Raw genomic sequence first — 15,628 nt, 5'->3', positions numbered from 1 at the left:
TTTTATTTATTTTATTTATTTTATTTATTTTATTTATTTTATTTATTTTATTTATTTTATTTATTTTATTATTTATTTTATTTTATTTTATTTTATTATTTTATTTTATTATTTTTCATTTCATATTTATTTTATTTTATTTTATTTTTTAATTTAATTTAATTTATTTTATTTTATTTTGTTTTGTTTATTTTTTTATTTTATTTTATTTTATTTTTATTTTTATTTATTTTAATTTATTTTAATTTATTTTAATTTATTTTATGTCATTCAACTTCTATGCCGCCCTATCCCGAAGGGCTCAGGGTGGCTTACAACAATATAAAAATACAAACACAGTAAAAAATAAGTCAAATATAGAAAATTTAAAACTATAAACCCCACTTAAAAACCCATAACTCAATCAATCCAGACAACACACATACATGCCATTCAAAGTAATTTGGCCATGACAGATGTCAGTTGACCACACCAAGACCCACTCTTTTTTTTTTACATGTATAGGACATATGTAAAAGGGGGCTGGGCTACCATCCTGATTTTTTTTTTAATGTTCCTGCTCTATGTAAATCTGAATGTAGCATCTTTCTTTTTTATTAAGAAAGCATCTTTGTCCCTAAGAATACCTCGAAGTCCCAGCCATTCTCAAAAATAAAATGGTGGATGGAACAATATTCATCTTCCAAAAAAAGAAAACCCACCACAAATGATTGCTGACACGTTAAAGAACGGTGGTTACAGGATCCATGTGTCTTCTGCATGTCTAAGTGTTTTGTGGTTGGCCACATCCACTCTGGCAGCCATTTCTGAGCACACAAGCCTTCCAAGAGAATCCACCAAGAGGAAATGGGGGAGTAAAAATTGTTAATTTGGCAGTTGTGACTGTGCAATCGAAGCTCCACCTACTTTTTGTATGTGTGTGACACATTAAAAAGTAGAAATTTAACCATATTAGTGTTGTCATCTTAATGCTTATCACTTCGCTGAAGATGCCCCTAAGCCACTACTCATGCACCATAACCTGCAGAACTTCAGAAGATTCCCTACAATAGTGGTGGTGAACCTTTTCTTCCTCAGGTGCCGAAAGAGCATGCACACACCTTATTGTACATGTGTGAGTGCCCACACCCATAATTCAGTGCCTGAGGAGGGCGAAAACAGCTTTCCCCATCTCCTGGAGGCCAGAAATGGCCTGTTTCCCAACTTCTGGTGGGCCCAGTAGGCTCATGTTTTGCCTTCCCCAGGCTCCAAAGGCTTTCCTGAAGCCAGGGAGGGTAAAAACGCTCTCCCTCATCCCCCCAGAGGCTCTCTGGAAGACAGAAATGCCCTCCCAGAGTCTCTGTGTGAGTCAAAAATCAGCTGGCTGGCACAAATATATAGATATGGCTCCACGTGCCACCTGTAGCACCCATGCCATAGGTTCGCCATCACTGCCCTACAATAAGCTCTTAAAAGACCAAATGTTTTGGCAGCCTTAAAATTTGGAACTCTCTGATATAAATAAGAAGTAATTATGTCTTATGTAAACTTACCCTGCTGATTCCTGCCGCATTTTTTTTCCATTACTTAAAGTTATTACTATTTTTAGAAAGCTATATATTTCTTATGTAATGCTAAAATGTTTTAGCCTCAATATAAAACTAAAGTGCACATATTAATGCAACTTATATCTCATAAAAATCTTAGATGTCATCCCACAAACATCCAAAAGTTGTCTAAATCAGAGAGGAAATAATTAAATGAGGGATGGGTGAGGAATTCTATTAGTTAGACGGAATTCAGTTTTAATTTTGCTCACACAAACTCTTCTATGGATTGCAGCCTTTAGCCCTTTACCCACAGTCCAATTACAGCCTTGATGTGGAAAATGTGATGCTACAGAAAGACTAGATTTAAAGGGGTTTTCATCAACACTCAGATAAAATCCATAGAAGTCAAATAAAATGAGGCAACAAGTACAGTTAAAAGCAATTATATATAAAGTATGCAGCTAAAAAAAGAAAAAAGAAAAATGCTATGAGATCTATCCAAGGTGCTTTTCCAGCTAGTAGAAGTTTGTAGAAGTGATTCTGAATTCTCTAATCTGCTGTTGTTGATGGTGATGATGTGATGAACAATTAGGTCACTTAACTGTGATAAAAGTTTACTTGAGCATTAGTCTTGTTCTGGAAAGGGGATGTATGAAAGTGCCTCAGGAAGTAGTGAGATCATCTCCACTGGATGGTGTGGGGATGTCTAATACTCTGTACTGAACATGGGAGAGGAGAAAAGGTTAGCAACTTGTCCATTCACACAGCACATGTTTTTGTTAGGTCTGGCAATGGAAATTCTGGCAGCAAATTCTCAGCCATGGTCCAGTATATTTGACTTCTATGGGTTTACATCAAAAAGCTCTCAGGCTTAGCCTTTGGCAGCTCCCGATAGGACAGTGCAAGAATTCTGCCTGGAATCCAGCCCGTCAATATGGACCCTACTGTTAAGTCTGTATAACCAATGTAAAACTCTGTAAAAGAAAGATTTTGTAAATACTGTTCCTAACTATGAATAAACCTTGGCCGCGTCTGATTGGCTAAGACGCACGGCCGTTTCTTTTAGGCGCGAGCCTTTAAAGTATAAATAGGGCTGTTTTGACACTGACAGCTCAGATGCGTTCCTTGCTGAAGTCACTTGCGGAAGAGCTGAATAAACGGAACCATCTTGTACTTCTTGTCTGAGTCTCCTTCGGAACCATCTTGTACTTCTTGTCTGAGTCTCCTTCATTTCACTGGCGACGAGAGAACGAAGAATCCACGAGTCAAGCATGAATCACCTCCAGATCGGCCGGGCTCCCGACTACTTCGACCCCGAGAAGTCGTCCTGGGACGCCTACATGGCGAAATTTGAAATCTTCCTAGAAGCGGCAGGAATGGGAGAAGCCGAAGACGACAGAAAGCGGGCGATCTTCTTGAATTATTGCGGGACGGAAATCTTTGACCTCGTCCAAACACTCACCGACCCGCTCCCGGCTAAATCCGTTCCATGGGACGACCTCCAAGCAAGACTCGCCAACCACTTCAAACCAACGAAGCCTGCCGTAGTCTACAGACATCAATTTTCTAGGATGACCCAGCGTGAGTCAGAGACAATCAATCAGTTTGCCACGCGGCTTCGCACAGTACTGTCAAAGTGCAAATTTGACAGCCCAGAAGCTCGCCTCACAGACGCTCTGATTTTTGGAATGAAGAATGCGACGGTACGAAATAAAATCCTGACAGAAGATGACCCAACGCTTCAGTCGGTTATCAAGTTGGCCCAAACAGCCGAAGTAGCTGACGCGGCCGCCAAAGAACTAAAAGAACACGAAAAGAAGGAAATCGTCTCCAAAATCTCCGTCGCTGTTTCCCGCGCCGAAACCCCTGATGACCTCAGCCCAGCTGCCACGGACGACGACACCTGCCTCCTGCTGCCGTCCGAGCACGCCAGACAACCCAGATACCAACGTCCATCCAACCCATGCCCCGGCTGCCGAGGAAATCACCCACGACAGCGCTGCCCCTTCAGGGACGCCATTTGCCGCCGCTGCAATCGACGCGGGCACATCGCCGAGGCTTGCAGAGCGCCCCTCCCAGAGGAGTCCTTCTCTACACCCCGCCAACAACGTTTCAACAACCAGGCACAACAACCGCGGGACAACAAATTTTCCAGAGGCTTCAATCGCAGAAACGACTCCACCGCTAACCGTGACTACGCACGAGGTAAAGCACAAACTTACGTAAATTGCGCAACTACTAAAGGAGGGAACAAGATTATCATCTCGCTACTTTTAAATAACAAACCCTGTAACCTAGAATTAGACACAGGGTCTAAGCATTCTATCATGCCTTGGGACAAATTCAAAATGTATATGCCAAATTTTCTTAAAACTGACTTTGCTAACTCAACTTTAGTAATAAGGGATTTTCAAGGTAATGTCATACCTGTTTTGGGGAAAGTAGATGTGCCTGTAAAATTTAAAAATTGTAAATATTCTCTTCCTCTGATCGTGGTTGAGGGAGCCAAACACTCCCTCCTGGGGCTAACATGGATGTCTCCTTTGGGAATTGAAATACTGGGTCTTTGTCATATAAATGCTGAATCTGATATTCCTAACTTTATCCAAGAATTTCCTGAGGTTTTCAGCCCTACTTTGGGCACCTATAATGGGGCCCCTATCTCCTTCTCTCTAGATCCCAAGGTACCCCCAGTCAGACTTAAGCCTCGCAGGGTACCCCTACCGCTATTACCTAAATTAGACATCCAATTGGACAAACTTATTGCCCAGGGCATCTTAGTCCCTGTAGAACAAGGGCCATGGGAAACCCCCATAGTCACTCCAGTTAAACCTGATGGCTCCTTAAGGGTCTGTGCAGACTACAAAGCCACTATCAATAAAGCCCTTCAACACCATCCTTACCCAATCCCAGTAGTCCAACAGTTGCTACATTCCCTGGAGGAAGGGAGAGTCTTTTCAAAAATCGACCTGGCGCAAGCGTACCAACAGCTTCCGGTCGATGAGGCCACATCCCTGGCCCAGACCATAGTGACCCACAGGGGTGCTTTCAGGTGCACCCGCCTGCAATTTGGGGTCAGTACCGCCCCAGGCATTTTCCAAAGTTTCATGGAACGATTATTAGCAGGTATAAAAGGAACCACCCCATATTTTGACGATATATTTATATCAGGAAAAAACCAAGCAGAATTAAACATGCGCATTAGAGAGGTGTTGGCTAGACTTCAAGCTAAGGGGTTAAAAGTAAAACCAGACAAATGTGTGTGGGGAGCCAATAGCATAGAATTTCTGGGCTATAGAATAGACAGTGAGGGAATACACCCCACAGCAGATAAATTAGAGGCCATAACCAAAGCACCCGAGCCAAATAATAAGACGGAACTCCAAGCATTTCTGGGCCTTCTTAATTTTTATTCTGTTTTTCTGAAACAGAAGGCAACGGCAGCAGAACCGCTACACCGACTGCTGCAGAAGGGAATTCCCTGGACCTGGGGCACAATGGAGCGCGAAGCTTTTCATAAAATAAAACAGTTATTGACCTCTAAAAGCGTAGTGGTTCAATATAGCTCAACTTTGCCCATAAGGCTCACGTGCGACGCTTCGGCGTATGGGGTTGGTGGAGTACTAGCTCACATAATGCCAAACAATACAGAGGCCCCCATCGCCTTCTTTTCTAAAACATTGTCCATGGCCGAGAGAAATTACAGCCAATTAGACAAAGAGGCATTGGCCCTAGTCTCTAGCGTTAAGAAATTTCACTACTATCTGTGTGGGAGGAGTTTTGAACTAATAACAGATCACAAACCCCTGCTTGGTCTTCTAGCTTCCAACAAACCAACTCCTCCCTTCATGTCCCCTAGATTAATAAGATGGGCTCTATTCCTGTCAGGGTATCAATATCAACTAACACATAAGGGGGGGAAATCAATAAACCATGCTGACGGCCTAAGCAGATGCCCCATGCCCGAGTTAGTCTCAGATCCAACCCCCACAGAGGATGTTTTACTAATAGACCTTGAGGAGAACTGCCTGACCACTGCCAAAGAGGTGGCTGAGCACACTAAAAGGGATTCACTATTGTTAAGAGTAATCAATTGTATTCAAAAAGGATGGTTGGGAGACTCTGAGGAAACTGGATTGTCAGATTTTAAATCAAAGAGGTTGGAATTATCCTACTTGAAGGGATGCGTGTTATGGGGTGACAGGGTGGTCATCCCCAATACATTAAAACAGAAGGTACTAAGTATGTTGCATGCTGGCCACCCAGGCATTGTTAGAATGAAGGGTTTGGCCAGGGGTTACTTGTGGTGGCCAGGTTTAGATAGGGACATTGAGCAATGGGTAGCAAACTGTGACCCTTGCCAGGAGTCACGACCCAATCCCCCGAAAACAACACCTCTGGAATGGGAAAGACCCACTGGGCCATGGTCCCGCATTCACATTGACTTCGCAGGGCCTATTGGAACTCAAAACTTTTTAATTGTGGTAGACGCCTTCTCCAGATGGGTGGAAATCATTGCTATGCAAAACATTACTACTTGTGCCACCATTAAGGCATTATATCACTTGTTTGCCACACATGGGTGCCCAGACATCCTAGTTTCAGATAACGGGCCACAATTGACTGCCAGACAATTTGAGTGTTTTTTAAGCAACCTAGGGGTCAGACACGCACTCACATCCCCTTACTCACCATGGGTTAATGGCCTTGCAGAACGTTACGTACGTGTGGCCAAAGAAGCCTTGCGCAGGGCAGGCCCAGGGGAAATACAACACAAATTAGATCAATTTCTATTAATGCAGCATATCACCCCAAATTCCATCACAAACAAAAGCCCAGCAGAGATTTTAATGGGTCGAAAAATAAGGTCCCCCCTGGACAGGTTGCACCCTTGTTATTGTACTCAAAATGTAAATGATGAAACATGTATAGCACCTGAAAGAAGTATGTACCTAGGGCAACTTGTTTTTGCTAGAAATTTTGACGGGGGGTTGAGTTGGCTGAAAGGAAAAATAATGCAACAAACAGCCCCAAAATCTTATGTAGTTCAATTGGAAGATGGCCGCACATGGAGGCGGCACATCGATCATTTAAGAGGGCGCATAACACCAAATGGAGAGCCGGCCGCTAACGGAAATTCTTCCCCCCAAGCAGACACTAATTCGCAACTCGAACTTTTGGAATTACAAAAGGACTTACCACGGCCAGATGCATCCTCCAGCGACGCCGAGCCTTCCTCCTCTTCAGGGCACGGTGTGCCACCAGCATACTCATCTCCGCAGGCCAGAGCCCCAACTTGGGCCCAGCCGCGGACAGGAGACAACAGCGAGCCAACCTCCACCATAGACATACCAGCCGGTAATGATCTGCGCAGGTCTGAGCGCACGTCACGCCGGCCAGATCGATTGGAGGACTACGTCACTTGGCTCACTGATTGACAGTTTGACTCAACTAATGAGGGAGGGGTGTTAAGTCTGTATAACCAATGTAAAACTCTGTAAAAGAAAGATTTTGTAAATACTGTTCCTAACTATGAATAAACCTTGGCCGCGTCTGATTGGCTAAGACGCACGGCCGTTTCTTTTAGGCGCGAGCCTTTAAAGTATAAATAGGGCTGTTTTGACACTGACAGCTCAGATGCGTTCCTTGCTGAAGTCACTTGCGGAAGAGCTGAATAAACGGAACCATCTTGTACTTCTTGTCTGAGTCTCCTTCGGAACCATCTTGTACTTCTTGTCTGAGTCTCCTTCATTTCACCTACAAAACTTGATGGACCATTAATCTCACTCCCTATAAGGCAACGTCTGTGTTTCTGTTTGAATTGACCCTCTGCTAACCTCAAAAGAGTTGAATCTATTTTTCTATCGCTCACTCTTCCGTTTACCTTGCAGATATAGATGAATGCGCACTCTCATTGCACAGCTGCAATAGGGGAACAACATGCATTAACATCGGGGGAAGCTTTCGGTGTGTCAAGCCAGAGTGTCCCCAGTCTGCTGGAAATGTGAGCTATGTGAAAACATCTCCCTTGTAAGTAACATCTCCCTCCCATCAAAAAGCCCTGGTGGCGCAATGGTTAGAATGTAATATTGCAGGCAAACTCTGGCCACAATCAGCGGTTCGATCCTGACTGGCTCAAGGTTGACTCAGTTTTCCATCCGTTTGAGGTCAGTAAAATGAGGAACTGGATTGCAATATGCTGGTTCTGTAAAATGCTAAGAGAATGGTGTACAGCACTATACATAAGTCTCAATGCTCTTGCTCTAATGAGAAATGAGTTTTCCCCAACATGGCATCGGACCAGAATATCTCCGGGACCGCCTTCTGCCGCACGAATCCCAACGACCGGTTAGGTCCCACAGAGTTGGCCTTCTCCGGGTCCCATCAACTAAACAATGTTGTTGGGCGGGACCCAGGAGAAGAGCCTTCTCTATGGCGGCCCCGACCCTCTGGAACCAGCTCCCCCCAGATATCAGAGTTTCCCCCACCCTCCTTGCCTTTCGCAAGCTCCTTAAAACCCACCTCTGTCGTCAGGCATGGGGGAATTGAAATTTTCCCTTCCCCCTAGGCTTATAGAATTTATACATGGTATGCTTGTATGTATGGTTGGTTCTTTAAATTGGGTTTTTTTAGATTATTTTTAATATTAGATTTGTTTACATTGTCTTTTTTATTGTTGTTAGACGCCCCGAGTCTTCGGAGAGGGGCGGCATACAAATCTAGTAAATACAAATACAAATACAAATGGTGCCTTTCAGATGAATTAGATTACAACTCCAGTTGTTCTCAACCACAGAGAAACAAAAATGTGGAAAAACTGCTTCCACAGCAGAAATCTGCATTAAGCCATTTTTTAAAAAGTGTATATCTGTCACAACTGGCTACCATTATAAAAATACAAGTGTCATATGCTCTCTTCCTGTTAATTAATAATAGTAATAGTAATAGTAGTAGTAGTAGTAGTAGTAGTAGTAGTAATAATAATAATAATAATAATAATAATAATACTGTAATAATAATATATTAGATTTGTATGCCGCCCTCTCCGAAGACTCGGAGTGGTTCACAACAACAATACACAATGTACAAATCTAATGCTAAAAAGAACAATTTAAAACCCTTATTATAAAAAACAATCACACAACCTAACAGACCATACATAAAACCATAATAGCTAGGGGTATATCAGTTTCCCCATGCCTGTCAACATATGTGGGTCTTCAGGAGCTTTTGAAAGGCAAGTAGGTTGGGGGCAGTCCTAATCTCTGGGGGGAGTTGATTCCAGAGGGTTGGGGCCGCCACAGAGAAGGCTCTTCCCCTGGGTCCTGCCAGACAGCATTGTTTAGTCGACAGGACCCGGAGAAGGCCAACTCTGTGGGACCTAATTGGTCACTGGGATTCGTGCGGCAGAAGGCAGTCCCGAAGATAATTCAAAGATAATTCAAAACACAATTATTAAATCGTGGCTTTTAAATGCTGAATAACCACTCAAAGCTTCTCCATTGGTTGACTTCTGACCGAAGATATAGTCAGTCAGAAGTCAACCAATGGAGGAGCTTTGAGTGGTTACTCAGACATCATTTATAATTTCCAATGTAATTTCACTACCTCATGGGTGGGCAGTTTGAGGTCTGTGGATGCATTTGGCATTTTTAAAATGTCACAATGTCGTTCTCACGTATAGGCAGTTAATAAGAAAAGGCTACTATTCCACTTTTTAAAGACATTACCGTATTTGATTTCACTTTCAGCAACTCTTCTGAGATTTGTCAGGGCTACAGTTCTTTGAAGTAGAAGCTTCCTCCTAATTCATTTCTTTTGAAGTAGCTCATTAGAGGCGTTTCCTTTGCTCGTTATTATCTGTTCATGCTCCTAGGGAAAAATCAATTAGTGATTATGAATTAAAAATAAAATAATAAAATGGATAAGAGATAAATCATTAAAGCAAGTGCTTTTCCAGTAATCACCCAAACATATTTAAGACAATCAGCATTGGCCAATTAATGAAAATTCAGGAATATGGCAGTCACAAGTAATAATTACTCTGCCACTTTAAAAGAAAGAAGAAAGAATGTATGGCTGAAACTCCATGCACTGCCTCACTACATAGACCAGTGATTGGGATCCTTTTTTGCCTTGGGTGCTGAAAGAGCATGTACATGCGACAGTGCCCACACCCATAATTCAGTGCCGGGGAGGTTATCTCCAGGACCGCCTTCTGCCGCACGAATCCCAGCGACCAATTAGGTCCCACAGAGTTGGCCTTCTCCAGGTCCCGTCAACTAAACAATGTCGTTTGGCGGGACCCAGGGGAAGAGCCTTCTCTGTGGCGGCCCTGGCCCTCTGGAACCAACTCCCCCCAGAGATTAGAATAGCCCCCACCCTTCTTGCCTTTCGCAAGCTTCTTAAAACCCATCTTTGTCGTCAGGCATGGGGGAATTAAGATATTCTTTCCCCCTAGGCTTCCACAATTTATGTATGGTACGTTTGTATGAATGATTGGTTTTAAAATAAGGGTTTTTAGCTTCTTTAGTATTGGATTGTCGCATGTTGTTTTTACCACTGTTGTTAGCCGCCCCGAGTCTACGGAGAGGGGCGGCATACAAATCCAATAAAATGAAAATGAAATGAAAACAGCTTTCCCCGCTTCCCGGAAACCCTCCAGAGGCCGGAAATGGCCTGTTTCCCAACTTCTGATGGGTCTAGTAGGCTCGTGTTTCACCCTTCCCAGGTTTCAAAGGCTTCCCTCTGGAGGCTCTCTAGAAGCCAAAACTGCCCTCCGTGCCTCCGTGCCTCTGTGCGAGCCAAAAATCAGCTGGCTGGCACAGATATGCACATTGGAGCTGAGCTAGGGCAACGGCTCGCATGCCAGCAGATATGGCTTCGTGTGCCACCTAAGGCACCCATGCCATAGGTTCGCCATCACTGACATAGACATTCATTACCTGCTCTACTGTGATAATCTCTAGTTGCTAGTTGGATTCTTCAGTAACAGAAAAAATAAAGAGGAACGGGGAAATAATGACTTGACAGGAAATCCTTAGTAATTCTGAAATGCTTTGTAAAGCTAAGATTAAAATCAATAACTTGACGATGAAGTTATTTTTACTTGTTTGATAATAGACCAGAAAAATTTACAATTTGTTTCTTGGATTATTCTGTATAAACATTTTCCCTCTGGTCAGTGAGATTATTTGTTATGTCTTCTTTGATATGTGGCCAAAATAGATCATGCCTTAGTGAGTCATCCTAGCCAAATGGTGAAAATGCAGCTTTGTTTAGGTTTCGACAGCATCTTTGCTACAAATCAGCTAATGTGAAATAGTCCTCGGAGAGGGGCAGCATGCAAATCTAATAAATTAAATGAAATTAAATTAAAACCTTTAAGTTTCATTGATTTTGGTAAGAGAGCTAACCTTATGACTCAACTTCTGGCTTTGGCATCAACTGGCTTTAAAAGAACTTTATTTTCTTTTTTTACTTTAACACATCTGGCTAAATCATTGCTATCTTAGAAAACCTGTGTTATTAGGCCAGAAATAAAATTGTTAATTTAACAAGAATTCAAATATAATGTAATATTGTGGAGGTTGTATTTAATTATTTTTTCAGACCATTTTATTCTGATCTACTGAAAATCTATGTTTTAGCCAGAGAAGAAGACAAATGTTAGGGAGATGTGTAGCATCCCAGCAACCATACTTCATGAAAGATCCTCCAAATTTAGAACTACTACACAAAAGAGGTTATTAGAGATAATTTTTCTGACCCCACTGTTGTATTCCTAGTGAAATTGGACAGCTTCCTAATTCTAAATAGAAACTATTTGGAGTGGGGAGGATGTTGTGTTCCTATCAGATAAATACAAATGTTTATCCAGTCACTGGTACCCATTGATCCTTAAAGGAAGGGCATAATCATATGCTCAAATTCTATCCAAATATAACTTTTTTTATTCCTATCTCAATGTTTTAATCTGGTATTGCTGCCATTCCACAGATGGAAATAGTTTTGTACACATAAATTCCTTTGCTAGATCAGAAATCTTGTAAACAAAGCCTGCTTTTATGTCCGTTAATCTAAAAATATAACATCTGGCACAAGTATATTCCCTATTTACAAATATCCACATAAGGAGGATTGTGTTTCTGTTTTGATAATAAGGAGAATCATTATCCCCATTCATTTCTAATGACTAGATAAATGCTATGCCCAGTTATAATAAGATCTTTGACACATCCATCTATTATAAAACTTTGTTCCCCAAGTGTGTCTCTAAAGGAATGTGAAAGCTCTCAAGTGTTACAGTACTCACCATCAAAGTTATATGAAAAGGAAGTGATGAGGAAGCAGAAAAAGTTGAAATTGCAATTCTTGAATTTTCCTGCCTCGCTTTGGTTTCTCTCTGAAATAAGTCCATTTGGGCGGTCCTAGTAAAGGAATAAGAGAACTAGTTTTTATGGCGGTTAAGGCACAAGATTAGAAACCAGGAGACCATGAGTTCTAATCCTGCCTTTGATATAAAGCCAGTTGGGTGACCTTGAGTTAGTCACTGTCTCTTCACCCTAGGAAGAAAGCAATGGCAAACTACTTCTGAAAGTTTGCTAAAATAACTGCAGAGACTAGTCCAGGCAGAGACCAAGAGTAAACAGTGATTTGAAGGAATACTCCATTAAAAAATTTTGGGAGTCAGTTTGGTGTAGTGGTTAAGGCACTAAACCAGAAACCAAGAGGCTGTGAGTTCTAATCCTGCTTTAGGCATGAAAACACTTGGGTGACCTTGGACTGGTCATTGTCTCTTAGCCCCCCAAAAAGGGCAAATCACTTCCCAAATATTTATAGATATCTGGAAACTGAAAAAGTTTCTTGGATGACTTTATTTTATTCGTTTATTTTATTCGTTTCTATGCTGCCCAACTCTCTAGGGAGTGATGCCTCAGGTGCCAAAAGAGCTATTGTGCATGTGTGAGAGCCCACTCCCATAATTCAATGCCTGGGGAGAGCGAAAACAACTTCCCCCACCCCCTGGAGGCCCTTTGGAGACTAGAAATGGCCTGATTCCCAACTACTGGTGGGCCCAGTAGGCTTGTGTTTCACCCTCCCCAGGCTCCAAAGGCTTCCCTGGAGCTGGGGCAAGGTAAAAACGCACTCCCCCATCCCTCTGGAGGCTCTCTAGAAGCCAAAACTGCCCTTCCAGAGCCTCTGTGTGAGCCAAAAATCAGCTGGCTAGCACAGATATGCACATTGGAGCTGAGCTAGGGCAACGGCTCATGTGACAGCAGATATGGCTCTGTGTGCCACCTGTGCCATAGGTTTGCCATCACTGTTCTAGGGAGTCAGGGTGGCTCACAGTAAAAACAGATATAGGTCAATATAAAAGACATTACAATTTAAAATAGTTAAAGTCCTCCATACATTCATGGGCCACATCCCCCTGAGGTCAATGGTCCCAGGCCTGTCGGAAAAGCCAGGTCTTTTCAGCTTTCCAGAATGCCAGTAAGATAGAGGTAGTATGGATCTCAGGAGGTAGCTGATTCCAGAGAGTCAGAGATGCTGCAGAGAAGGCTGTCTCCCATAGGCCCACCAACTGACTAACTAACAGGACCCGAAGAAGACCAGCCCTGTGGGCTCTTACCAGTCGCTGGGAGGTATATGTGGTAGAAGGCGGTCTCAAAGATACTCTGGCCCTGAGCCATGTAAGGCTTTAAAGGTAATAACCAACACCTTGAATTGTGACCGATAGGCACCTGCCATATAACATCCCAGATTTAACAATTGTCAACAATAAAGACAAAATAGTCTGGAGATACCAGAACAGGAAAAAAATGGAGAAGATATCAAAATACAAAGACCTAGAACGACTGTAGCAAAACTAAGCAAAGGTTGTACCAATAGTGGCGCACATAGGTGCAATCCCAAAATAACTGAAGCACCAGCTAAACACCATCGACATTGGAAAATTCACCCTCTGTCGATTACAAAAGGCAGCTTTACTCGGAATGCTTACATCCTGTGGTGATGTCTGTATGACCATCAAACATCCACACCTGCCTAGCCCAGGTCCTTCAACAGGACAGGTAGACAAAATTGCCAAATCCAGTCTGAACTTCTGGTAGACTGTGTGACATACCATAATAATGACAAGGGTAATGATTGATAATGATAATGGCATAATCAAATTATACCTTTTGAATTATTCTTCTTAACCAAACCCTATTGCTGTTTACTTTACTTTTCTTCATAGTCAGTGTGAACGGAATCCGTGTCCCATGGACAGCAGAACATGCCATCAAGCCCCCAAGACAATCTCCTTCCATTACCTCCCGCTGCCATCCAATCTCGCCACTCCCACTCCTCTCTTCCGCATGGCAACTGCTTCGGCACCTGGACGACCAGGTCCTGACAGTTTGCGGTTTGGGATTATAGGCGGAAACAGCCGAGGACATTTTGTGATGCAACGCTCCGACAGACAGACGGGAGAACTCATGCTGGTACAAAGGCTACAAGGGCCTCAGACTATAACAGTGGAGGTTGAGATGTCCGAGTATCTGGATCGCACCTTCCAAGCTAAACATGTTTCCAAAATTACCATCTTTGTATCAGTTTATGAGTTTTAAAGAAGGTTGGTTCAATGTGGGAGGAAAAACAATTTTTCATCAGGAACTATTGTTTAGTTTCTCCATTGGCTCCCATGTCAAACAGTCCAGAATTTAAAATGGCATCAAGCATGGCTTGGCTTTCTCAACTGAATTAACACCTTCTTTTCAGCATTGCTGGCATGTAGCCTTTCTGCTTCCATCCTCACATACCTTTAGATGACCTGAAGCCTTTGAAAGAAGAGGAGAGTAGCAGTGTAACCTTTCTATCAAGTATTGTTGCTCCAGCCACACCTTGTACCCCATCTAGTTTCAACCTTCCCTTTGTGAACCAATGCAGCATTTTGTACATATAGTCAACCAGACTTTAACAAGACTGCCTGCATCCAGTCTAAGAAAGGAGGATATAGGATCCCTCTGTGGATAATGTACCTAACCAACTATATTATATCTATAGAACAATAAGAGAGGTCATTCCTGTTTTCTAACATTGCCATGTAACATTAAATGTTGATTTGCTTGGAAAACAGATGACTATCAATGGGTAAATCATGGAGGTAAATCTGATTTTTATCAGACTTCTTTTCTAAAAAATGTATATTGGACTAGAGCAGCATTTCTCAACCTTGGCAACTCTAAGATACCTGGATTTTCAATGTCCAAAATTGTCCAGCCAGCATCTTGAAGTTGTCCAGATTGTGAAATAGTGGACTAGGTTGCACATTTCCCCAACAGTCTGAACATCTGGCAGACTGTGTGACATATGATGATAATGACAATGGTAATGATTGATAATGGCATAATTAAATTATATATTTTGAATTCTTCTTCTTTTTAACCAAATTCTTCTTCTTAACCAAATCCTTCTTAACCAACAACAGAAGTGTTGTACTTCAGGATCATAAAGCTTGGAAGAAATTAACAGCTGCCACAAATTCAATGCTGTAATTCCAGAACTGAAATTTATTCTTACTGTTTCTATCTTTGAAAGAACAACTTTCAGCAAGGTTGGGGGGGAAATAACTTTTCTGCCTGGATAATGTACTTCGTTTAATGCCATTTAATATTAAAGCATTACAAAAATAGTATTTTACACTATTTTTTGTAATCTAATAACATTAATTTAGCATGAGTTTTAGTTTAATTTGTTAGCCAAAAAATTTAACAGTATAACCACATGTTTGTGACTCCTCCAGAAATATGATTCCACTCTATTATAATGAAAATATTATTTCCTTTCAAATATTTTCTTTGGGCAAAGAAATGTAGGGGGAAAGGCACTTATTAAACACATTTTTTGTATTTTTCAATGAATGTTTGATTTTCTTTTTATCTTTAGATATACAGGTACTTCTTGAAACTGGATCACAGAAACCTATCTATTTTGTCAAATTTATTGTGTATTTAGTCTCCAGGCTGGCTTTTTTTGTGCATTAAAAAAAAAGATTCTCCATAACTACCAATAACAACTTCAATAAATTTTAGAAGTCTGTAAATATATAA

The 15,628-nt window shown here is 41.8% G+C and overlaps 1 protein-coding gene across 1 annotated transcript in view; it reads left to right on the top strand.

Annotated features, from left to right (window-relative positions):
- FBLN7 (fibulin 7) overlaps positions 1-15,416 on the top strand; it is a 50,594-nt gene extending 35,178 nt beyond the window's left edge. Inside the window, exons 7-8 of the mRNA XM_070741513.1 lie at positions 7,421-7,559; positions 13,774-15,416. Of these exons, the coding sequence (XP_070597614.1) occupies positions 7,421-7,559; positions 13,774-14,146 (512 nt within the window). The 3' untranslated portion in view covers positions 14,147-15,416. The remainder of the gene's footprint in view (positions 1-7,420; positions 7,560-13,773) is intronic.
- Positions 15,417-15,628: the final 212 nt, after the last annotated feature.

Source organism: Erythrolamprus reginae, chromosome 1 (assembly GCF_031021105.1).
Source record: "Erythrolamprus reginae isolate rEryReg1 chromosome 1, rEryReg1.hap1, whole genome shotgun sequence".
Taxonomy (NCBI): domain Eukaryota; kingdom Metazoa; phylum Chordata; class Lepidosauria; order Squamata; family Dipsadidae; genus Erythrolamprus; species Erythrolamprus reginae.
The sequence above is the reverse complement of the archived record's forward strand: the minus strand, read 5'-3'. Positions and strand labels throughout refer to the sequence as shown.